This window comes from Cucurbita pepo, chromosome LG10, assembly GCF_002806865.2.
Source record: "Cucurbita pepo subsp. pepo cultivar mu-cu-16 chromosome LG10, ASM280686v2, whole genome shotgun sequence".
Taxonomy (NCBI): domain Eukaryota; kingdom Viridiplantae; phylum Streptophyta; class Magnoliopsida; order Cucurbitales; family Cucurbitaceae; genus Cucurbita; species Cucurbita pepo.
The window spans coordinates 5,445,041-5,470,559 of NC_036647.1; the positions used below are offsets into that span (position 1 = coordinate 5,445,041).

Below are 25,519 nucleotides of genomic sequence, written 5' to 3' on the forward strand. Positions count from 1 at the left end.
AAACCTCTAATCCCGAAAGCTTATTCATTAATTAATTATTATTATTACATATAGTTATAAGTTCCAATTTCATCAAGGAATTTTTCAATTAATGATAACTTCCATTTTACCTTAAATTAATCAACAAGTGAATTAAGACTTAAATTTTGACTCCAAAACATAAAACCGACCAAGTGATGAAGGTTTAATCTTTTATGATCTTAAACGTAACCAAAGTTCTTGATAGGTTACAAAATCAACCAATATAAGTATGAGCAAAAAAGAAACCCAATACACAAATACAAATTCTTCTAAATTTTCTTTGTTCTTCGTTTCGAGTTCTAATTTTTATACATACAATTATGCCGATCAACCTCGAAAACGGGTTCCAAGCCGAAACCTTCTCCTCGACAATACCAATGCCAATGGCAGCGGTTCGGTCTATGCTCAAGCCTCCGACTTCCAATGGTTCGTACAAACCCCAATCAAAACTTCAAACTAATAATTGTAACAATGGAGTCGAAATAGTCGAGTCCATGGTTACACCGTCTACCTTGGGCCACTACCTAGCCCGCCGCCTCGTTCAAATTGGCGTCTCGGATATCTTCTCGGTTCCAGGCGACTCCAATCTCGTGCTGCTCGATTACTTCGTGGCAGAAAAAGGCCTAAACCTTGTGGGGTGTTGTAGCGAGCTCAATGCTGGGTATGCCGCTGATGGCTACGCCAGACGCCGTGGCGTTGGTGCCTGTGTTGTCACCTTCACTGTGGGTGGGCTCAGCCTGATCAACGCCATTGCCGGTGCTTACTCAGAGGATCTTCCTCTGGTTTGCATCGTGGGTGCACCAAACTCGAACGAATATGGGAGTAACAAGATTCTCCACCATACCATTGGCCTGCCGGATTTCAGTCAAGAGCTCCGATGCTTTCAAAATGTCACCTGTTATCAGGTAGTCTTACTGAAATGGGTGTGTAAATTTTTGACGGGTCTCTGCTTTTTTGCTCTGTTTTGCTGTTAATTTCCTATGGGTCTCTGTTTTTTAGCTCTGTTTTGCTGTAAATTTTTATGGGTCTCTGTTTATGAGCTATGTTTTTCTGTAATTCTTTATGGGTCTCTGTTTATGAGCTCTGTTTTTCTGTAAATTTTTATGGGTCTCTGTTTTTTAGCTCTGTTTTGCTGTAAATTTCTATGGGTCTCTGTTTTTTAGCTCTGTTTTGCTGTAAATTTCTATGGGTCTCTGTTTATGAGCTCTGTTTTTCTGTAAATTTTTATGAGTCTCTGTTTTTGAGCTCCGTTTGGCTGTAAATTTTTATGGGTCTCTGTTTTTGAGCTCTGTTTTGCTGTTCTTGTGGCTGTAGGCAGTGATCAACAATTTGGAAGACGCACAATGGGAGATCGATACTGCAATTTCGAAGTGTTTGGAACAGAGCAAGCCCGTTTATATCAGCATTTCTTGCAATTTGGCGGCCATTCCTCATCCTTCTTTCTCTATGAAACAATTCCTTCCACTCTCCATCTCTTCCAAGCAAACTAACCAAATGGGTTTGGAGATGGCGGTGGAGATGGCAGCTCAGCTTCTAAACACCGCCGTTAAACCCGTCATGGTCGGCGGAAAGAAGCTGCGAGTAGCTAAAGCACAAGCGGCGTTCGTGGAGCTAGCCGATGTTTGCGACTACGCAGTCGCCGTTACGCCGTCGGCTAAAGGCATGTTCCCGGAGAACCACCGTCATTTCATCGGAACTTACTGGGGATCACTCAGCTCAGCCTTCTGCGGCGAGACAGTGGAAATCGCCGACGCCTCAATCTTCGCCGGAGCTATTTTCGACGAACTGGAAACCGTCGGCTACTCGCTTTCGTACAAGAAGAATAAGGCGATTATTGTAGAATCGGACCGCGTTGTGTTTCCAAATGGGCCGAGTTTTGGGCCGATTTTAATGAAGGACTTTCTTCGGGCCCTTGCTAAGCGGCTCAAGCCCAATCCAACAGCTTACGAGAATTATACTCGGATTTATATTCCAAAGTCGGGTCCTACCCAGTCGGAGCCGGGCGAGGCCTTGCGGGTCAATGTCCTTTTCAAACATATACAAAAAATGCTGTCGGGAAACATGGCGGTAATTTCTGAAGCCGGTGATTCATGGTTTCACTGTCAAAAACTAGAATTACCACGATCATGCGGGTAAAATTCTTCCCAAACTTTAAACTCAATGGGTTAAATATTATGAGTACGATAATGGAATAATCTTCGGAGAAATATAGGTTCGAGATGCAGCTGGTTTATGCCTCCATCGGGTGGTCTCTCGGCGCCACGCTCGGCTACGCTCAAGCTTCACCCGAGGATCGTGTGGTTCTTTGCATTGGCGATGGGAGCTTCCAGGTAAATTTTCATTCATATGATATTATCCACTTTGAGCATAAATTCTCGTGGCTTTGCTTTTGATTTCCCAAGAGGTCTCGTACCAATGGAATCGAGCTAGGACTCCTCTCCGAACAATCCTAAAAAATCCTCCCCTTAACAGAGTACACCATAGAGCCTCCCCTGAAGCCTATGGAGCTCTCGAACAGACTCCCCTAAATCGAGTCTCAACTCCTTTTCTAGAGCCTTCGAACAAACTACATCACTTGTTCGACACTTTAGTCACTTTTGACTACACCATCGAAACTCACAACTTCTTTGTTTGATATTTGAAAATTCTATTGACATAACACAATTAAGGGCATGACTCTGATACCATGTTAGAAACCACAACTCTTCACAATGGTATGATATGGTCCACTTTGACCATAAACTCTCATAGTATTCCTTACTTATGATTAACTGACGTAGAGATTCTCTCCCAACAATTCTTAAAATACTCTCGAAATTTTACTCCATTTTTTCACTGTTTCTGTTTAAAAATAAACAGATGGCTCCACAAGATTTGTCAACAATGCTACGGTTAGGCCAGAGAAACATAATATTTCTAATAAACAACGGTGGATACACAATCGAAGTCGAGATTCACGACGGCCCGTACAATGTCATCAAGAACTGGGACTACACGGGTCTAGTCGAGGCCATGCACAATCAAACCGGTAACTGTTGGACGACCAAGGTATGTTTTTTTAAACAAAGTATAGTTAATTGAGATGCATAAAGTAGTTAAGAACAATGTTTGAATATTAAACGAACAGGTTGAAACGGAGGAAGAGTTGGTGAAAGCGATTGAAATGGCAACGGGAGATAAAAATGAGTGCTTGTGCTTCATCGAGGCCATTGTTCATCGAGATGATACAAGTAAAGAGTTGCTTGACTTTGGGAACAAATTGGCTGCTACCAATAGTCGTCCTCCCAAATAATATTTACATCACTTAATCAACTTTTATATCTCAATAATCTATTCTTTCTAATCAATAAGGTTTAGAAATATTATTAATCAATAAATTATGTAACAATTTAGTCTCGTACCGTATCAAACGTTCATTTTTATTGATTTTTATCATGTAATGACGTGTTCTAATTAGTTTATAAAAACATTCCTTTAAACCTTAATAATTATTTTTTTTAATTAAAACAAAAATAAAACATGCACGAACCAAATTTATTCACTGCTAACAGATATTGTCTGCTCAAACTCACTGTTATTCAATATTATCCTCTTTTTACTTTCCCAATATCTGCCCATATTGTCAGCTCAAATTCATCACTAACACATATAGTCAGCTCAAACTCACTTCTAACAGATATAGTCAGCTCAAACCCCTCTTGGTACTTTACCTTTATATTGTCAACTTCAGCTCAAACTCATCGCTATTAGATATAGTAAGCTCAAATCCACTGCTAACAGATATAGTCAGCTCAAACCCCTCTTTGTACTTTACCTTTATATTGTCAACTTCAGCTCAAACTCATCGCTAATAGATATAGTCAGCTCAAATCCATTACTAACAGATATAGTCAGCTCACATCCATTGCTAACAGATATAGTCAGCTCAAATCCACCGCTAACATATTGTACTCTTTGTACTTTCCCTTTATATTGTCAACTTCAGCTCAAACTCATCGTTAACAAATATAGTCAGCTCAAATCTACCGCTAACATATTGTACTCTTTGTACTTTCTCTTTATATTGTCAACTTCAGCTCAAACTCATCGCTAATAGATATAGTCAGCTCAAATCCACCGCTAACATATTGTCCTCTTTGCACTTTCCCTTTATATTGTCAACTTCAGCTCAAACTCATCACTAACAGATATAGTCAGCTCAAATCCACTGCTAACAGATATAGTCAACTAAAATCCATTGCTAACAGATATAGTCAGCTCAAACCCACCCCTAACATATTGTCCTCTTTGTACTTTCTCTTTTAACACTTCCCCTCAAGGTTTCAAAACAAATATGTTAGGCATTAGTTTTCAATAAAAACTTGTTCGTTCTCATCTCCAACCAATGTGAGATCTCACAGTGAGTTAGTGATAAACCAGAATCATAACATAATAAATGGCTTAGAGAAAATGAGTTTGAGTAACCACGAACCTCCACAATGATATGATATTATCCACTTTGAGCATAATCTCTCGTGGCTTTGCCTTTGGTTTCCTCAAAATGACTCATACCAATGGAGATGTATTCCTTACTTATAAACCCACGACTATCCCCTTAATTACCCAATGTGGGACTCCCTCCTAACAATCCTTAGCAAAGCGTATCTACGGTTCTGACGAGTTTTCTTGACAATCAAATGTTACAAGGTGCAGGCGAGTTGTCTTGTGAGCGATTGATCGAGTTGCACACAAACGGGTTCGAATACGTACAAAATATAAACTCGAGCATAGGCAGAGAGAAATGAAAAGATTTGGGTTATAAAGAGTTGAATGATGAGGAGAGAAGTGAAGAAAGCAAGAAAAGAAAGAGGGGGACAAGAAGGACTGAGTTTGTTTTATTGAGGTGATTGTTCATTAGGAGTGACGGGGCAGACAGGCCGCAACTGCTCCGGTGGGGCTCCCCCCCTCCACCTCTGTCGCCACCCAATGTCTCTCCTCTTTCATACGCTCAAACCCCAAACACCTTTCGTTTCTTTCATATTCCATTGGATCCCAACCATGTTCGTTGGACTGTTTTTAATGCCATTATCAACTACAAAACCACTCCCCCTACTCAAGGTTATATATGCTAACTCGTTGTTATCTCTCTCTTGCTTGCTTATATAACGTTTTTTTTAAAAATCTCTCTCTACCCTCGTTTTCTAAAACCTTCTTTTAAAACCGAGGCTAGAGGCTCGATCATACGTCACTTGGCCGTAGGCGACGCAAGAACAAATTGGCTTAGCTCACTTGTCGTTGGAAAGTGAGTGCCGCACAATCGCTAGTCCGCTGCCTTCAAAAGTGCGATTGTGTCAAAACCTTTAAGCTATAGAGATGGGAGGACGTAGGGCTGACACTTTTTTAGTTGGGTCAATCTAATCCATTCAAAAAAAGGGTTGTAATCCAACCGAACCCTACCCTACCTTTACAACTGTAACAGTCCAAGATCACTGCTAGTAGATATTGTCTTCTTTGGACTTTTTCTCTTGAGTTTCCCCTAAAAAATTTTAAAATGCGTATTTGCTAGGGAGAGATTCTCTTACTCTTATTAAGAATATTTCGCAACCCTCTTCAACAGATGTGGGATCTCACAATCCACCTCCCTTCAGGGACCAGCGTCCTTGCTGGTACTCGTTCCTCTCTTCTTTGGGATCTCACGATACACAGGGGCCCAACGTTCTCATTGGTACTCTACCTGTTGTCCACCCCTTTCAAAGCTCAGCATCCTCGCTGACACACTGCCTGGTGTCCACCCCCTTTCGAGGCTCATCGTCCTTGCTGGTACACCATCCGATGTCTGGCTCCGATACCATTTGTAAGAGCCCAAGCCAGCATCTTCTAAAAGGGTGGATTGTGAGATCCCACCTCGGTTTGGGAGAAGAACCAAGCATTCTTTATAAAGGTGCCCCTCGCAGGCGCGCTTTAAAAACCTTACGAGGAACCCCGAAAGAGAAAACTCAAAGAGAACAATATCTGTTAGCGTTAAGCTTGTGTTGTTATAAAAACGATTACTAATATTTAACGTTTGTAACATGTATTGTGGATAAACAATATTTTTTTAAACAAGAACAAAAGAACGACTCGACAACTCAACTCAACGAGTTACGAACTCTATTTAAGTTGCTCGAATCAAAACAGATTCAAATTTAGTATGGACTAAAAGAAAGTGATGATTTTTACTGTTTAGGCCTTAAATGTGGGAGTGAGAGAGGCAGGGAAATTGGTCCCTAGAGGGAATTAATTAGAATAACGGAAGAGAGTCGTTTTCTTATACTGTTTTTGCATGTTTTTTCATTTATTGTCTTTCTGCTTTAATTAAAATAAATAATAATAAGTAAATAAAATAAATAATATATTTTCGAAGTAAGGAACATATTAACCGGAAATTATGAACCATTTGAGGACTTTCTATTTTAAGATTCTTTTATGTTACATACACAAACATGTTTGTCTCTCTCAATCAACATATTAATAAATTATCCTTTTTTCGTGGATATTATATATATAATAATTATTTAATTAAACATCAAGATCTAATTAAAGATTACCAAGTACAAATTTAATTTTTTTACTTGTTCTTATTATTATTATTTTTAATTAGAAAATCACTTTCCAAACATTAATAAATTTTCAAATTAAATTTTCAAAAACAAGATCACATCGTTCTCAGCTAGATCCCAGCCATCTAGGTGATCGAGATTCAAGAACAGCTTAGTTCGATGGATAAAACAACTATTAATTACTATATCTCGAGCTCGAACGAACTGATCCCCATGGTGCATGGAGAGAAAGAAGAAGCTATAACATTCTGGGGTTTGGTTTAATTAAATAAAACAGAGCACTAATAACGTATCTTTACCGACTACGAATTTTGAGATTCTAGGGTGACGAGGAATCGTACGAATTTTGAGGTCTGTAGAAAGCTCCAATCAATAGGTTTTTCTTAATCCTCCCTTCCCGAAAAGAGAAATTTTCCTTTCTTCCCGGGAAATTTGTAGTGATTAATAATTAAGTACATAGTAATTAATTATCCAAAATACATAGTAATTAACATAATTAAGTACGTACAAATCATAGATTAAAAAAAAAAAAAATTAGAAGTTCATGTAAGCATCAAAAGAAGAGCACATGAATTGGTCTTGTCCGGAAGGGAAATAGATATTGTCGGGATCGAGATGAGGCAAGAACGCCTCCTCCATTTTAACAACCTCGTTTTCAGGGAACACAAAATTCATGTCACCGCCGACAGGGATGCCGGAATTCGGACAGTTGACGGCGGTGGCGGCGGCGGAGGAGGAAGAAGGATCATCATAATCAACGAAATTAATCATGGTTTGATGAAGCCAAATCTGGGTTTTTAAGAACTTGACATAATGAATGGCTTCGTCGAGCATTGAGACGGTGTCCATTTTGTTGCCGCCGGGGACTAAGCTTTGCAAAATCTTGAACCGGTCGCTGATTCTATGCCGTCGTTCTCGCGCCGCCACGCTTTGTGGGTCGGTTGATAGTTTCATAACGCCTTTGCTCCTTTTCCCTCCGCCGCTCCCGCTGCCGCCGCCGCCACCGTTCTTCTTCATCTTCTCCTTTCTGGTTTCTCCTCCGTCGCCACCGGAGGAGGAGCCACACGAGCTGGGGTTGCTCGCCGGAAAGCTGTAATCCATTATTTCCCAACACACCCACTTCAAGAAACTAACTAAGCTTCAAATTTTCAGTACATGGAAATGACTGGTAGGTTTTTTAGCTTATATATATATATATACATATATATATATATATATAATGAAGAGAGAGAAAGAGGAGAGAGAGAGATGTCGTCATGTGAGTCAGCCAATCTCTGGCGTTGGATACGGGTTGTTTAACCCTACAAAACCCTAATGGATTTTTTTTTTTAAATAAAATTTACTCTCGGTTAAATTACAAATTTAATCTCGATAAAATTTTATAAGATTGATAGAGTATTATTATACACGATCTTCTCGTTTTTTAAAAAAATTTAATCGTCTAGCTAATATAATCAGCGATGTTACTCGTTATTATGTGAATAGAAAATGTCTGAAATGACCATCAATTTCTCAAAATTTCAATTCTGACTCTAAGGTTAAATCGGTAATTTAACCTACGAAATTCCAAATTTTTGTTACCCTTTTATTATTATTATTTTTTTTAATTTTATGGGATTATGAATTAAAGGTGTGAGTGTGACATTTTAAAATTATAATATGATATGTTTCCAAGGTGGTTTTCTAATGATTTATTAGAATAATTTATTAATATATATATAAAACAGTATATTTTGATTGCTTTTAATTGTACTATGAATACTATTTTTTTTTCTCTTAAAATCATATAAAAATTTAAACTTTTTATAGTCAAATAGACAAGTTATTAAAAAAAAAGAAAAGAAAAAGTCTAAAGAACTTTGACCTTTCTCCACGTAATCTTAAGCAAATACGCATATACTATTTCGTTCTTCACAAAAACGATCCTCGTCCCATCTTAAAGAGATATTACATAGATGGTTACTTTTTGACCGTGACCCTTAAATTGAAACTCGTGGAAACCTCTCTCTAATAGACACGGTTTAAAAACGGACAATATTTACGCGATGAGATTAAGCTGTTACGAGCGTTCTACGTTTTGATAATTTAACATGATATTAGAACATGACACGTGGTCGGGATTGGAGGGAAGGAAAGAGGGTTAAAAGGGACCCCCAAGTAAAGGGGAACAGTGTCCTTATGTACACAATCACAAGTCGGCAAAGAGAGGAAAGAGATCACTTTTGGTCACGTTTAGGGGTCAGAAAATTGATTTTGAAAAATAAAAATTTATTTATTTATTTATTTATTAATTAATAGAAAATTAAAAAAGAGATTAAAACATGTCTCATCAGCTCTTCTTTTAAAGGAATGGGGAATTTCAGGTTTTTGGTTTCCCGAGAAACAAACAGAAAATATTATGTATAAATTTGTGTGTGTTTGTTGGAGGTTGGGTAATGTGTCCATTCTTATGTTTACTTGCTTTCTTTCTCTCTACGTAAAAACCTAAAATCAAATCCCTCTTTCCCAACTTTAAGGTTTGTATTTCGAACATGTTCGGTTTATTAGACGAACACGACTCTTCACAATCATATGATATTGTCTACTTTGAGCATATGCTCTCATGACTCTGCTTTCGACTTCCTCACAAAGCCTCATACCATTGGAGTTAGTATTCCTCACTTATAAACTCATGATCATTCCCTAAATTAACCGATGTGGAACTTTCATCATCTTAACACTATTAAATATTTCATAGATCATCTCGACAAAAATTTAAAAGTTTAGAGATTTATTAGACATTGAAAGCCCCTAAACAAAAACGTTTAAAAACTTTAAAACAAAAAGATATAGACTAATATATTATTATTTTTTTTTTTGCTATTTATTAGTCAGTTAATTTAATTAAAATAAAAATTTAAGGATTTATCAGACACAAAATTAAATGTTCATAAACTTATTATTTACGATAATATCTTACACATGGACTTAAAATTCACGAATTAAATTTAATTTATAATTAAATGGAAACTTACCATATGGTCCCGAATCTCTCCTTTTACTTTATGAATTTATAATATTAAAAAAAAAAAAAAAACAGTAGAAGGTGATGATTAGCGGACCCCCTCCAATCTGAAAATATAGGACGAGGGGCATCGGTATCGGAAGCATGCAATATTGCAAATCTGGCTCTTTCCCTTTTCCCTTTTGCCCCTCCACACAATTTTGCTTTCTCGAACCATCTGTGAGATATTGTACACTTTAGCCCGTTACATATAACCATAGTGTTATCTTTATAATCATTACTTTGTTCCTCTCTTCAACTGTGTTAGTGAGAGGTTTCCATACCTTTATAAACAATATTTTGTTTCTCTCTCGGTCGACATGGGATGTCTCAGTGTTCTCGCTAACCCATTGCTTGGTGGGAGACTCTGACACCATTTGTAACAGTTCATACCGACGATATTGTCCGCTTTTACGTGTTAGATATCATCGCTAAATATAAAAGTAATATAATAAGGGGAGAAAGAGGAAAAAAAAGGGTAAAGAAATGGGGGGAGGGGGCCTGGGGAGAAAAGCGAAACAAAAGCACATGGTAGTAGCTCCGGCATTCGCGTTGGGTTGGTAAAATCCTAATTATTTTTACTTCTACTACTCATATTTACCCGCTTTTTTTTTACCTCACCCTCCTCTCCTTCACCTTCTCAAAGATATGGATTTGTTGGACAAAATCCCCACGTCCATGTCACTCGAGTACACCTATGTATCGATAACGAATTAAACCCTTGATCTATAAACAATGGCGGTCTTTGCTACAACTCTCGAATTTGTCACATCCCATTATGACACACTCTATGCAGCGTCGAGATGCTCTTCTCTTAACCCAATTCATTTTGTAGTACATTTCAAATGACAATGACGATGAATTTGTCACATCCCATCACGACATGCTCTGTAGCGTCGAGACGCTCAACCCAATTGGGTTTGTAGCACATTTCGGATGATGATGATGATGAATTTGTCATATCCCATCACGACACATCGAGACGCTCTTCTCTCAATTCAATTGGGTTTGTAGAACATTTCGGATGACGATGACTACGACGACGTCGAGGGATTTAGGTTTAGGTATGAGTGGTGTGTGTACAGTATTGAGACAGAGAAGAAGGAATTGGTACAAAATTTGGATTAGCCAATTGATTGAATGATTCATATTTGGGTCCCTCAATGAATAGTGAATCTGATGTGAACTTTGCTAAAATACCCCTCAACTTCTCTCTAATTAAAATCAACCTCTCCAAATAAATCCTAATAAATCGATATATTTCATATTTTAATATTAAATATTATAATTATACTCTCAAATTAATTTATTTATTCTTTAAATAAATGAAAAAAATAAACTATCTCGAGTTATAATTAAATTAATATTATTATTTTGTAAAATTTAATTTAGAATATAATAGTTTAAAACTACGACAAATATAATTATTTTTAATTTTTTATAGAAGAAATCACTTTTTTTTCAGGCAATAAAGACAAAATAGAGGGGGAAAATTAATATAAGAGAAAGAGAAAGGGACGTATTAGAAAAGGCGGAAATGTAAAAGGCTATATTTGCAAAGCAATCCTAAACTTGAGGTTTAGTGGGGCCCAACAAGAAGAGAATCATTACGGCCCAATAGAAGTTCGAGGCCCATCTTGAATATTTAAAAAATAATAATTAATTAAAAAAAAAATCCAACCATCAATTTTCAAAACCCTATCTGTATTAGATTTGACTATTTTATTTATAATCTCAATTTAAATTAATAATTAGAAAATTTTTTAAACTATGATCATTTTAATATAATTATTCACTTTAATTTATTTTAAATTGAATTAGAAAACGATTTTTTTTTTTGTAAATTGATAAAATAAATAAATTAATAAATTAATGAGTAATTTTATAATATTGGAAATTTTAATTAAAAAGACTTTTTCGTTCTCACCATATTTTAAAGGTGGATTATTGCTTTTCCCTTACTAAAAGGAATAGTTTTTAATTTCTTTTATTTATGAAAGAAAAAAGAAAAGAGAAAAAGAAAAAGAGGGTGTAAAAATCATTTAAAAAAAAAAGAAAAAAGAAAAGAAAAAGCAAAAAGCTTNAAAAAAAAAAAAAAAAAAAAAAAAAAAAAAAAAAAAAAAAAAAAAAAAGTTCGTCTAAAATTTACAAAAATTGAAAGATTTTTGAATAGTTTAATGTGGTCGGTTAGACCGACCTAGATGATCTGGATAGAAGTAGAAGAGATCGTATTTGTAATTTGGATTAGGATTCGTTTCAATTTACAGATATGGACAGTCCAAAATTTCTACAAATTCGTGAAACCAATTTGGATCGTGATTTTCCGAACCCTAGAAATCCCTTAGCCGATCAATAAATCTTCTCTTAAGCCGGCTTCTGTTTCTGTTTCTGTTTCTGTTTCTGTTTCTGTGTTCGATTGAAGGATTTTAGTGTGGGAGATATGAACATGACGGAGAAGAATTCGTCCCCGAGTGGATCGGCCACTATGCAGGACGAGAAGAATCACGAAACTGAGTTGGATATGAGGCCCGGCGGCATGTTCGTCCAGAAGCGGGAAGTTGATAATGGCGCCGATGTTTCTTCCAGCGACGCCATGATCTCCGTCAGTGTTACTCACGGCTATGGCCCTACTAAGTACAAGATTTTCCTTCCTCCCCAATCCACTTTTGGTACCGCCCTTGTACTCTTTTCTCTGCTGATTTCCCCTGTTCTTCAATTGAATAAGGCTTGTTCTTAATTTAGGGCTTTGTATTGCTCTTTGAGTTTGAGGAATCTGATTTCTTATATCGAGTTTTCTTTAGGGTTTTACTTCACCTGTTCATGAGTTGAGATTGTATGGATTGAAATCAACCGATATATGAGTGGAAGATGAGATGTGGGATCATTTGATTTGATATTGGATTTAGCTTTTTCCTTTTTAGATTCATGGAGGGTCTGTTTTGGGTTGGATTTAATGGATGAATTTGAGTTGGGGGGGCTATGGCTTCATCATTTAGGTATGTGAATGTCTTCTTTCGTTTGTCTGGATTTGGTATTGGGAACTTAGGAACTAACTTGTTTTGTTTGACATTGTTGTTTTATTACGTTTCTGTGGATTGATGGGAACTGAACTCCTTCCATTCATGGTATCTGGTATATGCTGGCTTGTGTACTTATTGTGGAGTTTGGAGCAGCTTCCATGTTGGTAATTTTGAGTGTGCTTCATCTGTTGCAGGTGATATGAAAAAACACCTTGTAGCGAAGACCGGTTTGCAGCCCGAAGAGCAGAGGCTCCTGTTTCGAGGTAAGGAAAAGGATGACGATGAGCATTTGCATACTGCAGGTGTGAAGAATTTGTCAAAGATCTTACTCTTGGAGGATCACACAAGCAAACAGAAGGTGGTGGTGGAAGATGTTAAGGTGGTGGAAGAGGTTAAGAAAAGTGACACGTTTTCAAAGGCATCAGAAGCCATAGCTGAGGTTCAGTCCGAGGTCGATAAGCTTTCTGAAAGGGTGAGTCGTCGTTGCAGTCTCTGAGAGCACTTCATTTCCCTCTATAAGATTCTGGTTTATCTTTTGTCCGTGTTCGATATATAATCAATATAGGTTGCTGCCTTGGAAGTAGCTGTTAACGGTGGCACGAATGTTGCAGACAAAGAATTCATTGTGTTAACAGAGCTGCTGATGAGACAATTGTTGAAATTGGACAGTATCGATGCTGAAGGAGACGCGAAGTTGCAGAGGAAAGCTGAGGTTAGTACTTAAACATTGATGATGATACACAAATCTACTGCGTTGTGTGTAGTATTTGAGTAATCACTAGCATTTGAATCCATCTATAACGACCCAAGCCCACCGCTAGCAAATATTGTCCTCTTTGGGCTTTTCCTTTCGGGTTTCCCCTCAAAGTTTTAAAGCGCATCTGCTAGGGAGAGGTTTCCACACCCTTATAAAGAATGCTTCGTTTTTCTCCCCAATCGAGGTGGAATCTCACACCATCTGATATGATTAGCATTTGAATCCATCTGATTCTTAGAGGGACAAAAGCATTATGCAGATATTTGTATGCAACCAACCAGTTTTCATAAATGGGATTAACCATTTCATTATATTTGATTCGAGAAAAACCTTTCTTACGATGATACGGGAGAAAATATATGAGAACAAAGTTCTTGCCTTCCTTTTACAATTCAAGGTATTACTGGGTTTAGTATTATGATATCATTTTTAAGGATGTTCGTGTTCCTTACTGTTCTATGGGTTGTTTCACTGTGTTCTTGAGTTTTCAAAGGAGTTAGTGAATTTTCATTAAAAGGCTATGTTGTTCATTGGAATGCCAAGTTGCAGCTAGACCTTTTACATTATATTTTAGTTAGCTGCTGTTCAGTACTGACCTAGAGGACGAATTTCTAATAGTGAACTTGTACGTTGAACAATAATCTTGCTAGTCGATCATTGCTGCTGCTAATATGCGTGGTTGTTCGGCTCGTCTGATCAAACAGTGCTCCTTTGCTTTTATGATTGAGCATCCACTCGGTTCGGTCAGATTCTAATAAAGGCACATTGTTGCCTTGCAGTCTGTTTTAAGCTTTAAAGTTATTTCAAACATGTTATCACTTAAAATAGAAATTACATCAATGCATCTGAGAATCCCCGAGTTCTTTTAGGATCGGTACTAAAGAGATGATCTTGAACAACAGGTACGCCGTGTCCAGAACTTCGTGGACACACTCGATGCGTTGAAGGCAGGAAAATCTAACCCAATCAGTAACAATCACAACACGGTTGCAGTGAAGACCGAATGGGAGACCTTTGACTCGGGAGTTGGTAGCTTGACTCCCCCATCCCCTGCTCCATCTTCTACAAGAGTAACTCAGGATTGGGAACGGTTTGATTAGCTCAATCAAACCACCTCATGAGTCCATTTATTTCATGTCTATTAGTATTAGTCAATCATAGAGAATACCAAATACCTTCCCCCCGACCCCGACCCCATTTTAAATTAATGACTCTGGAAAGCTATCCATTCTTAGAAATTGAGTTGCTGCAATATTAAGTTAGTATTTAATGAATGAAAACAGGTTGAGCACAAGGAAATGACTGGAATCATATTCTGGATTTGATTTGTTCTTCAAATTTCAGAGAACAGGCAAAAGAGACCCAAAACCTTGGCCCGGGTACGTATGCCGTGTCGTGTTCTTTCAATTATTAGTAAGTCGTTATGAATGCTTCTGAGAGAAAGATGGGACAGGGGCTATCTACAGTGACGATCAGCTTCGTCCCATCGGATGCTACTTGTCGACTGAATCTTAGTCGAATGTTAAATGTCTGTAACGAAAAACCATAATAAATTCCATAGCCACCAGACCCTTTACTGTGATGGGGCCATCTTTGCTTGTGGATCTCAACAAAGAACTGTTGGCATAGTTTTGTGAGCATTTAGTGTGCTGTACCTTCTCTTCTGCTCCCCTCGCAGGTCATACCAATCTTGTTCATCACTGGATTGTGTCCCACCACTTTCGGAGCTGCACATGTATTTTTATCTGACACACAATTCACTGTCATTTCTTCTTTTCTTAATGTTCTGATCAATTATAAATGTTTCTATAGTTTCACCATTAGACTTCTATGACTTCCACTGATCGGTCCCTGCCCGAACAAGTAACCGACTCTGATTGAAACTCCCACCTATTAGTCGAGTTGCTTTGCTGGGAAAAGGAAAAAGTTGTTTTTGATCGCTCGGTCACTCTCCTCTACTAGGTCGAGGCATAGCAACTCGAAAGTTTCTTTGACAAGAGTATTTGTTTCGTTGATCATTCCTAGATAATGAAACTCTTGTTGAATCAATCTCATCCCTATTCTAATTCCTTTCTTTATATTCGAGTAAATTCAATCCCAACCCACTGGTCGGTCGAGCAATATTGAACTTGATTGAATCCTTCTCTTCTATTGAGATGGCCTATTTGTTTCTTCTACTGCAACATGATTTACTGCAACACGAAATCATGAAGAAGTTGAAATAGCTCAAGAACAGAGGGACTGAATTTTTGTTATTTGACATTGTTTTTATAAAATTATTTTTCCTTTTTAATTTTTAAAACTTTTATCACTTGGGGTCGTTTTTTTTATTTTTAAATTTCTTGTAGTTTAAATTTTTTATCACGTGAGTTCATCTGGCTCAAGGCTGGTCGTGGGTGTTTTCTTTTTAATTTTGTCATGTCTAGTTATTTTTATAAGATTATTTGTGTAATTTAAAACTATTATCATACAAGCTCGTCTAGCTCGATTGTTAGAGGAACACTGTAGACATTTTCTTTTCAGCTAATTTAAAATGGTGGCCGTTCATTTTTAACTTTTTAGTAAATTTTATTATAGGTTGTTATTTTTATAAAATGTTTTGTGTAAGTTAAACTTGTTATTTTGTGAGCTCGTCTAACTTAGTTGGTAGAGTGTAAAGGTCCTAATCTTATGGTCGTGAATTTGAACTCTATGGTGAGCGTCTTGTTTTTTTGCTAATATTATTATTTTGTGAGCCTGCCCAACTCACTTGATAGAATTAGTTGTGGGTTCAAACCCCATCGTGGGTTCTTTTTGCTAATTTAAAACTTTTATCACACGGAGTAAGGGTTAGGCATGCTATCTTTTTATTATTGGTAGTTATTTTTATAAAATGTTTTGTGTAATTTAAAATTATTATTTTGTGAGCTTGTCTAGCTTAGTTGATAGAATACAAGGCTCTTAATGGGTTCAAACTTCATGGTCGATGTTTTCTTTTTTTTGTTGGTTTAAAATTTTTTTCCGTGGATCGTTTTCCCTTTTTATTATTTGTAGTTATTTTTATAAAATGTTTTGTATAATTTATAATTATTATTTTGGGAGCCTGTCTAGCTTAGTTGGTTGAGCGTAAGGCTTTTAACCTTGTGGTTTTAGGTTCGAACCCCACAGTGGGTTTGAATTCCATGGTGGGTGTTTTCTTGTTTGCTAATTTAAATTTTTTATCATGTAGAGTAACGTTGAGCGTTTTCTTTTTATTATCTGTTTTGTGTGATTTAAAATTATTATTTTGTGAGTTTGTCTAGCTCAGTTGGTAGAGTGCAAGGCTCTTAACCTTGTGGTCGTGGGTAGTGAAGTAACGTTAAGCTTAGTTGTTTTTTTTATTATATCTATTTTATGTGATTTAAAACTATTATTTTGTGAGCCCGTCTAACCTAGTTGGTAGAGCAAAAAGCTCTTAACCTTGTGGTCGTGGGTTCGAACGCCATGGTGGGCGTTTTCTTTTTTTGCTAATTTAAATTTTTTATCATGTGGAGTAAGGTTGAGCGTTTTCTTTTTATATATTTGTTTTGTATGATTTAAAATTATTATTTTGTATTGTATCTGTTTTGTGTGATTTAAAATTATTATTTTGTGAGCTTGTCTAGCTCATTTGGTAGAGCGCAAGGCTCTTAACCTTGTGGGTCATGGGTTCGAACCCCACGGTGGGCATTTTCTTTTTTGCTAATTTAAATTTTTATCATGTGGAGCAACGTTGAACGTTTTCTTTTTATTATATTTGTTTTGTGTGATTTAAAATTATTATTTTGCGAGCCCGTCTAGCTCAGTTGGTAGAGCGCAAGGCTCTTAACCTTGTGGTCATGGGTTTGAACCCCACGGTGGGCGTTTTCTTTTTTGCTAATTTAAATTNGTATTGTATCTGTTTTGTGTGATTTAAAATTATTATTTTGTGAGCTTGTCTAGCTCATTTGGTAGAGCGCAAGGCTCTTAACCTTGTGGGTCATGGGTTCGAACCCCACGGTGGGCATTTTCTTTTTTGCTAATTTAAATTTTTTATCATGCGGAGCAATGTTGAACGTTTTCTTTTTATTATATCTGTTTTGTGTGATTTAAAATTATTATTTTGTGAGCCCGTCTAGCTCAGTTGGTAGAACGCAAGGCTCTTAACCTTGTGGTCGTAGATTTTGAACCCCACGGTGGGCGTTTTCTTTTTTGATAATTTAATTTTTTTTATCATGTGGAATAACCTTGATCGTTTTCTTTTTATTATCTGTTTTTATTTTTATAAAATGTTTAGTGTGATTTAAAATTATTATTTTGTGTGCCCGTTTAGTTCGGTTGGTAGAGTGCAAGGCTCTTAACCTTGTGATCATGGGTTCCAACCTCGTAGTTCTCGATTAAATGCTCAAAACCATTTATAAATATATGTTAGTTTTATGAAAATTATCACAATTTAAATTTGGGAACTTCCAACATTATCTTTATTAAAAATTAATAAATAAATAAGCAAGAACTTTAGCACATGAAAGCCTAAAACGCTGAACCATGAAAGTGTTTAATTTAATTATAAATAACTTATAATTAAAATGCTTAAAATACATCCATTTATTTATTTAACACGTGTTTAATTAATTTTGTTTTATAATCTAATTTCGATCTCGTACCAAAAGAGATGTATTTTTTACTTATAAATTCATAATTATTCCCTAAATTAGTCAATGTGGGACTTCCTCCCAACCACACTCACATAAAATATAATTATATATAATTATCAATTATTGTTTAAAAATTTTAAATAAGGGGAGATTTTCTAAACATAAATTGAAAATTAAGAAGGTACTAGATATTTTGAAAGTTCGAAGATTTTGTAAACGTGCTCGAAGGTCGAGAAAAGAAAGAGGAGAAGGTGTTGGTTTAGGGTTAAAAGATGTCTGAATTATAATATACATTTGAAGAAAAATGATGCATTCATAAGAACATGAACTGGGAAATAAGTACTTCAGGATCTCACTTAGAATTTGTTCTCTTCATCAATTCATATAGTCAGATCCAGAGTACTTACTTTCTCTCTCCTTCCTTTTCTCTCTCTAGTATGGGCATAAAGATAGGGTTAAATCAGTTCTACGTTGTTCTTCGTGTTCTTCGTGTTCTTGTTCGTGTTCTTCTCGTGTTCTTCGTCTCTTATCAATCTTCATCCCTTCTGTTGGTGCAATCTTTAGGGATAAACTCAAGTCAATTTCTCCATCTGGGGTTTTCCTTTTCTCTGTAATTATTATGTCTCTGCATGGATCTTCCTTTTCTCTCATTTCTTCCCTTTTGCTTGTTGTCGTGTTCTGTTCACCGATCGAGCTGTGATTCTTGCAGATGGTTGTTCCCGGTGTAGCGCTCTTGCTGCTGCCGAAGAGCCTCGATCTCGCCTTCTCGGTATATGGGGTTTGTATTGTTTTTGTCTCGTAAGCATTCCATGTTGACCCGCCAAATCTAATAGGATGGTAGAGTGAGTTTGAAATAACTTTTAAAAAATAAACATATAAGCTCACTACAGATATTGTCATCTTTGAACATTCTCTTTCGAATTCCTCTCAAGATTTTTAAAACACGTTTGCTAGGGAGAAGTTTTCACATCCTTATAAAGAATGTTTCGTTCTCCTCTCTAACCGATGTGGGATCTCATAATCCACCTCCTTTCAAGGCCCAGCGACCTCGCTGGCACACCACCTCGTGTTCACCCCTCCTTCAGGGCTTAGCGTTCGTGTTGGCACACTGCCTCGTTTTCACCCCCCTCTAAGATTCAGCGTCCGTGTTGGCACACCTCCTCGTTTTCACCCCCCTCTAAGGTTCAGCATCCATGCTGGCACACCGCCTTGTGTTCACTCCCCTTCAGGGCTCAGCGTCCGTGCTGGCACACCGCCCAGTGTCTGGCTTAGATACTATTTATAACAGCTCAAACCCACCGCTAGCAGATATTGTTCTCCTTAGGCTTTCTCTTTCAAATTTTCCCTGAAGGTTCTTAAAACCCGTCTTCTAGAAAGAAGTTTCCACACCCTTATAAAGAATACTCCATTCTCTTTCCGGACCGACGTGAGATCTCACAATATATTTTGAAAAGTACGTCCTAATTTGAATTCAAAACACTTTCTACTATTTCAAACTCGAATCGAAGTTCTTACCGAAAAACATTGGAGGCGTAGCTTTGATTGAAGCGTTGAAACATGGGGATTTGGCTGACAGTAAATATGTTATGATCTCCACAACTTTCATTCATAATAACCCTTTGATCCATCACTGTTCTTCAAAAAAAACTTCAAATAAATGAATTGAAAATCAACATAGAATCATAAGAACAAGTTTATAAATACCTTGACTTGATTCATTGGTGTTCTTGCTTCTATACATCTGAAAGCAACACAATTTCAAAATTCAAAATCCAAATTATTCAATAAATTTCTTACAAAAAGAGAGAGATTAACAAACCTGAAGATGGCTCTTGACATGAGCTATGTTCAATCCTTTGATATTCATTAGCTGAAGAACCAACTTAGGAGTAGCATCTACACAACAAAATCAAACACAAAATTCAATTCAAATCGATCGTTCGATTCTCCACTCGAATTATAACTCGGTTCGAATCGAACCATTTAAAAAGAAAATTACTTTCTTGACCACCGAGTCTTTCAACGGCATGAACGAAACGGGAGTGGAGATCGGATGTCCACCGGAGTCTAGGGAGTTTGGATCGAACATACGGCCTCACACTCGGCTTCTTTTGTTGATCATTCTCTTCTATTGTGCTGTTGCTTGAGCTCCCTTCATTTCCCAATTCGCTTCCCGAATTTGAACATTCCGCCGCCACCTCCGCCGCCGCACCACCACCATCGCTCCCTGCTTCCATAATTGAGAGAGAGAGAGAGAGAGAGTTTGGGAGTAGAGATATGGATCTATTAACCCACTTAAGAGAGAGAAATGAGGAGAGAGAAACGAGGAGAGAGAGAGAGAGAGAAATGAGGAGAGAGAAACCCTAGCTGGGTAGAGAGACAGATCTTCATGGAGAAGACAGAAGACTCGTGTCTGGTCTCTAGATATGTTGGGACGGTTAAAAATTTTATTTTTATTATTTAATCTTAATAAATAAATATAATTAGGTTAATTTTAATTTTAATTTTGAAGAAATTAAAGGAAATTCAGGAAAAATTATAAAAAAAAAAATAATAATTAATTAATTAATTATGAGCATGCATGCCATTGTCATGCATGTGGGTGCATGGTACATGGCTCATGTGAATCCATCCATATTTTATATTTTTCGAGTTGAATTCCAATATAATATATGTTTTGTGTTACAATAATTCCAAAGCATCTTTTTTAATTAACTTATTATTATCATAAATCAATAATAATTTTGAGAAAAAAAATCAAGGCATTAGATTTGTCCTTTTGGTATGTCTCCAAATATATATATATATATATAATTAATAATGTTTTCCCATACCAATTTTATATTTTCATTTATTTAAGCTTATTTTTTTAAAAAAATTCCCTATTTTGTGGTCACGATGGTAATTAGGTAATTAAATTAACATTAATAATTTTGAAACTCTAACTCGGTTAAAGATATGAACAAGACATTAGACATTTGAATATAGTTAGTGCCTTGTTGACTGAGCTATGTTTGAATTGGTATGATGTCGCGTAATCGCTGTTTAAATCATGTTTTTAAAAAGTGAACAATATCGTAGATGAAACCGAAGGAAAGCGGGATATAATGTAACGTTTAGAAAAGGTATGCTTTTAGGTGAAATGTTTTTTTGAGAAAAAGAGTTGGGTTTGGTGTTTTCATTCCTTCCACGTGCATTGGTTCATGATTTTGCTGTCTTTCATGTGTAGCTTAGCTAGCTTGATGGAGCCTTTTTGTGGGTTTAAATTCACGAGAGTCTTGAGCCATTGCACCCTATTTTTGTTGTTGAGGAACTCATTTACTTCTAAGTTAGTGTCATTTTTGTTGTTGTGTTTTTTAATAATGTTTAATTTTGTCTCCAAATCAGACAACATGAGTACGTGTAATATTCTACATTTAGAATTTAGAATTTGAGTTTAGATTTGTAACAATCCACACCCATCGCTAGTAGATATTGTCATATTTGAGTTTTCCTTTCAGACTTTCCCTCTTTCCTCCCCAACCAACGTGGGACATTACAATCCACCCCCCCTTTGGGGCCAGCGTCCTTGCTGGCACTCGTTCCTTTCTCCAATCGATGTGGGACTCCTCCCCCCAAATCCACCCCCCTTTGGAGCCCAACGTCCTTACTGGCACACCACCTCGTGTCTATCCCTCTTTGGGGAACAGTGAGAAGGCTAACACATCGTCCGGTGTTTGGCTCTGATATCATTTGTAACGGCCCAGATCCACCGCTAGTAGATATTGTTCTCTTTGGGCTTTCCCTTTCGGACTTCCCTTCAAGGCTTTAAAACGCGTCTGCTAGGGGAAGGTTTCCACACCCTTATAAATGATGGTTTGTTCTCCTCCCCAACCAATGTGGGACATCACAAGATTAGTCTGGTTTGGTTTCGGGACAAATAAACTAAAGTAAAAGTTAGTGGACAATTGATTATCTACGCTTATACAACTTATACAAATCGTTGGGACAAAGAGCAACTCTTCACCCTCGTGGTAGGATTCTAGGTGAAGGGATAGATGAACCAATTACGACATTGGAGGATTTTGAGTCCCATATAAATATAGAATAACATGTTTTAAGGAAGTTTTATAACTCCAAATTGATACTTCTGTCGATGATATTTAGCTTTCCATTACTGTTGATCATATGTATCATATTTGACCATTGATTAAAGGTTAATATCTTGTATTCTTGAGGATATTTAACCTTCCATTACGGTTTACCACTGGTATCAATCATACTTGACCCTTGATCATAGGCTAATATCTTGTATCCATTTATTGCTCTTTTAATTTCCTTTATAATTTATTTAATTATGCAAATGATTATAAATAAATAACTCTCACCACCCTTTAGATCTGATCGTTTTAACAAATATTCTCAACTTCAACGTCGTGATCAAGATCCATACACCCTTTTCATATGGTTTCAGGTCTAGTCTTTGTCGCAACATAATAGTTAGTAGAGGGATCAAAGACATGAGATGAAAGATACATCATGTTCATATATTTACTGTCCTTAAATAATCTAGATCGAGACTTAGACACAAAACGAGACCCATTAATGAGGTTCATGTCGATAATAGAAACACATGCCACAAACAACCTTCGATAAGCGAGATATCAATCATTCTTTTATCAAAACATAACATCATCTAGCTTCTCGACGTTGGTCTCATAGTAGCACATATTTGAGAGAATGAATAGTTTTACTTATACCAACAACTATGGTCGTCTCAATGTCTCATCTATCTAAAAAAAATCATGATTAAACATGTTTTTGACCTAAAATACTAAAACTTCTTCCAACGGTGGTCGTTCTTAAAAGAGTTTGATTCGTATGTTGTACCTATAACTCTCTCGTGCATACAATGTCTCAATCGATCAAAAATTTTACTAACGTTCCTCAAACAATCACGAGATTCACAAGATCAAACAACCACTCGCCTCTATTATATCTTGAAAATCTCAACAATTACTCGCTTTAACAGGTAATTAATTAGTCCATCCATCTTTCATTTTCTCGAACCCCTCACCTAGAGATTCCCAAATATCCTTAAATATTGTTAATTTCAATTCTTACACGACAAGAACAGAGGTTCCATGATAAGTTCCCACATGTTCAACATCAAAATCCCATCCAAACAAAAAAAAAAAACAAACAAACAGAGTCAGAAAGATTCACTCACTCCCGATGCCTTATCCTGTAGGTCAACGCTAAAACATGGCTCTGTCTGTTTTTATTATTATTATTATTATTTAATTTAATATATATATATATAATTTAAATTTTTGCATGAGAATGCGAAAGAGCCTATTTATGCGGATCTAACCCATAATTTGAGAATGAGTATGTCTGTCCTTTTTCGTCATTTACTATATATATATATATTTATTTATTTATTTATATATGCACCATGCATGTGCACATATGCATCATACATGTCCAACCATACCATACCATGTTTCTCTCTCTATTATATTATATATATATATAATATATTATTGGTAGGTGGGTGGTATTTCCATCAATAATATTTTATTGCCAATTATACGATGCCGTATCTTATTTTAAAATTCATTTGATTATTTTATATGTGTGTGACAGGTAAATAAACAAATCATTACCATATTCCTTTAGCTCCTATATATATTTAATTTTAGAAATAAATTTTAAATGGTAAAAAAAAGACTTTTAATAATTTATTTGGACAAAATTTTGAATAGCACTTTCTTTTAATTATTATTTTTTTAGGGAAATGATCCTATATTTGGTCATTCAAGTTAAGTGTGTATATGGGTTGGATGATGTCATCGTCATGCTTGTCTAAAGTATGTTGTCTATGGCCGCATGACAGATGTCTCAATCTTTGTCCGCGTCGGTTGACAGGGACGTCAACCAATTGAGTGTAGGAGGATGTCAGTGTAATGTCCCACATTGGTTGGAGAGGAGAACAAAACACTGTTTATAAAGGTGTGGAAACCTTTCCCTATCAGACTCGTTTTAAAAACCTTGAGGGGAAACCCGAAAGGGAAAGCCCAAAGAGAACAATATCTGCTAACGATGGGCTTCCATTATAAATGGCATCAGAGCCAGACATCGGACGATGTGTCAGCGAAGAGGCTATTCCCTAAAGGGGTAGGACATGAGGCGGTGTTCCAGCAAGGACGCTGGATCCTGAATGGGGGCGGATTGTGAGATCCCACATTGGTTGGGGAGGAGAATGAAACAGGATCCTGAATGGGGGCGGATTGTGAGATCCCACATCGGTTGGGGAGGAGAACGAAACACCCGAAACCTTCCCCTAGCAACGCGTTTTAAAGCCTTGAGGGGAAGCTCAAAAGGGAAAGCCCAAAGAGAACAATATCTGCTAGCAGAGAACAATATCTGCTAGCAGTGAATCATCTGGGCCGTTATAGTCACGGTCATGCTTGTCATAGGCGTATTGCCTATGGTTATAGTCACGGTCATGCTTGTCATAGGCGTATTGCCTATGGTTGCATGCTCGTTTCAAACCCCTTTTACATGCTTTCATCCTAGATAGACTTTTACCATTTCATATCGGGTCAATACGGAGGTGTATGACCATATCTCTGAAACTCACCGACATTTTGGGTTAGTTGTATTGGTGACATGAATAGTCCTACTAGGGTTTACAACCCAACCCAACCCAATTCTCTCTCTCTCCCTCCCGTTTGAGTTGGGTTGTTGGGTTGTTCTTTTTTTTAAAAATAATATTTTAAAAAATCATAGTTATCTGTCATACACCTTGTATCATACGTCACAATGCATCACTAATAGCGATAATAATATCAAATATTCTTAATAATTATAATAATTTGAACAATCGGGTACGACTGGATTCAGTTGTAACCCTTTCAACCTAGAATCGACCCAAATTTTTAATTTTTCAAAAATTCAATCCAACCGAAACTATATATATATATAACCCGATCCAATCCAACCTTTATCATTTAGGGTTGAGTAGTCCGAGTTGGTCCAAACACCCATAACCTTATTTTCTCCAATTTAGAGGGGAGAAACCGAGTAGTATCGTAATTAATTAACGTTAATTATTATATAAAGAAGACATGGTTGAGCCAAACAAGATATTTTCAAATTTTTAATTAACATGTTTATCTATATTGATATTTTTGACCAATGCGAAGCAAGGGAAGGGTTTATGCCAAATTTATGCATAAAATTATATAATTAATTATTTTGACCAATTTAAGGGCCTAATGTTGCTATATTTAAATTTTAATAATTTATAATGGAGATGTCCCAATCACTACGTATGCATGGGTTGGAGCAATAGAAAACGACACGACAAAAATACATTTTATTAATTCTCAGTCAAAGGCAGTGGTTGTCTTATTCTACCTCATTCCATTGTTTTTTTTTTTTTTTTTTTTTTTTTTTTTTTTTTTTTTTTTTTTTTTTTTTTT

General features: G+C 36.5%; 4 protein-coding genes and 3 non-coding genes across 7 annotated transcripts; 5 read left to right on the plus strand and 2 right to left on the minus strand.

The window, feature by feature from the left end:
• Nucleotides 1-341: 341 nt before the first annotated feature.
• LOC111803735 (pyruvate decarboxylase 1-like) lies at nt 342-3,313 on the plus strand. Its single transcript, XM_023688267.1, has 5 exons — nt 342-926; nt 1,336-2,153; nt 2,234-2,351; nt 2,881-3,069; nt 3,149-3,313. Exons 1-5 carry the CDS (start codon nt 342-344, stop codon nt 3,311-3,313), a joined length of 1,875 nt encoding a protein of 624 aa, XP_023544035.1.
• A 3,724-nt stretch (nt 3,314-7,037) lies between these two features.
• Nucleotides 7,038-7,735, minus strand: LOC111804508 (transcription factor LAX PANICLE 1). The gene has a single exon (XM_023689338.1). It carries the CDS (start codon nt 7,698-7,700, stop codon nt 7,134-7,136), a length of 567 nt encoding a protein of 188 aa, XP_023545106.1. The 5' UTR covers nt 7,701-7,735; the 3' UTR covers nt 7,038-7,133.
• Nucleotides 7,736-11,810: 4,075 nt separating this feature from the next.
• On the plus strand, nt 11,811-14,730 carry LOC111804149 (BAG family molecular chaperone regulator 4). Its single transcript, XM_023688855.1, has 4 exons — nt 11,811-12,311; nt 12,857-13,134; nt 13,228-13,374; nt 14,322-14,730. Exons 1-4 carry the CDS (start codon nt 12,083-12,085, stop codon nt 14,517-14,519), a joined length of 852 nt encoding a protein of 283 aa, XP_023544623.1. The 5' UTR covers nt 11,811-12,082; the 3' UTR covers nt 14,520-14,730.
• Nucleotides 14,731-17,032: 2,302 nt separating this feature from the next.
• Nucleotides 17,033-17,106, plus strand: TRNAK-CUU. Its single transcript has one exon. It is a non-coding gene; the product is annotated as a tRNA-Lys (tRNA).
• Nucleotides 17,107-17,207: 101 nt separating this feature from the next.
• On the plus strand, nt 17,208-17,280 carry TRNAK-CUU. Its single transcript has one exon. It is a non-coding gene; the product is annotated as a tRNA-Lys (tRNA).
• A 68-nt stretch (nt 17,281-17,348) lies between these two features.
• Nucleotides 17,349-17,422, plus strand: TRNAK-CUU. The gene has a single exon. It is a non-coding gene; the product is annotated as a tRNA-Lys (tRNA).
• An 886-nt stretch (nt 17,423-18,308) lies between these two features.
• LOC111804373 (myb family transcription factor PHL11) lies at nt 18,309-20,406 on the minus strand. The gene is made up of 5 exons (XM_023689149.1): nt 20,050-20,406; nt 19,870-19,946; nt 19,755-19,791; nt 19,566-19,680; nt 18,309-18,876 (listed from the first exon to the last, which is right to left on the minus strand). Exons 1-5 carry the CDS (start codon nt 20,285-20,287, stop codon nt 18,483-18,485), a joined length of 861 nt encoding a protein of 286 aa, XP_023544917.1. The 5' UTR covers nt 20,288-20,406; the 3' UTR covers nt 18,309-18,482.
• Between the last annotated feature and the right edge of the window lie 5,113 nt (nt 20,407-25,519).

What these genes read in the sequence shown, in the direction of transcription:
- LOC111803735 (XM_023688267.1), top strand. Translation starts at nt 342, where the DNA reads ATGCCGATCAACCTCGAAAACGGGTTCCAAGCCGAAACCTTCTCCTCG. An exon ending in AAAATGTCACCTGTTATCAG is followed by an intron (nt 927 to 1,335) that starts GTAGTCTTACTG and finishes TTGTGGCTGTAG; the next exon opens with GCAGTGATCAACAATTTGGA. An exon ending in GAATTACCACGATCATGCGG is followed by an intron (nt 2,154 to 2,233) that starts GTAAAATTCTTC and finishes GGAGAAATATAG; the next exon opens with GTTCGAGATGCAGCTGGTTT.
- LOC111804149 (XM_023688855.1), top strand. Translation starts at nt 12,083, where the DNA reads ATGAACATGACGGAGAAGAATTCGTCCCCGAGTGGATCGGCCACTATG. An exon ending in TCGATAAGCTTTCTGAAAGG is followed by an intron (nt 13,135 to 13,227) that starts GTGAGTCGTCGT and finishes TAATCAATATAG; the next exon opens with GTTGCTGCCTTGGAAGTAGC. An exon ending in AGTTGCAGAGGAAAGCTGAG is followed by an intron (nt 13,375 to 14,321) that starts GTTAGTACTTAA and finishes CTTGAACAACAG; the next exon opens with GTACGCCGTGTCCAGAACTT.
- LOC111804373 (XM_023689149.1), bottom strand. Translation starts at nt 20,287, where the DNA reads ATGGAAGCAGGGAGCGATGGTGGTGGTGCGGCGGCGGAGGTGGCGGCG. An exon ending in AAGACTCGGTGGTCAAGAAA is followed by an intron (nt 19,947 to 20,049) that starts GTAATTTTCTTT and finishes TTTGTTGTGTAG; the next exon opens with ATGCTACTCCTAAGTTGGTT. An exon ending in CACCAATGAATCAAGTCAAG is followed by an intron (nt 19,681 to 19,754) that starts GTATTTATAAAC and finishes TTTGAAGAACAG; the next exon opens with TGATGGATCAAAGGGTTATT.
- LOC111804508 (XM_023689338.1), bottom strand. Translation starts at nt 7,700, where the DNA reads ATGGATTACAGCTTTCCGGCGAGCAACCCCAGCTCGTGTGGCTCCTCC.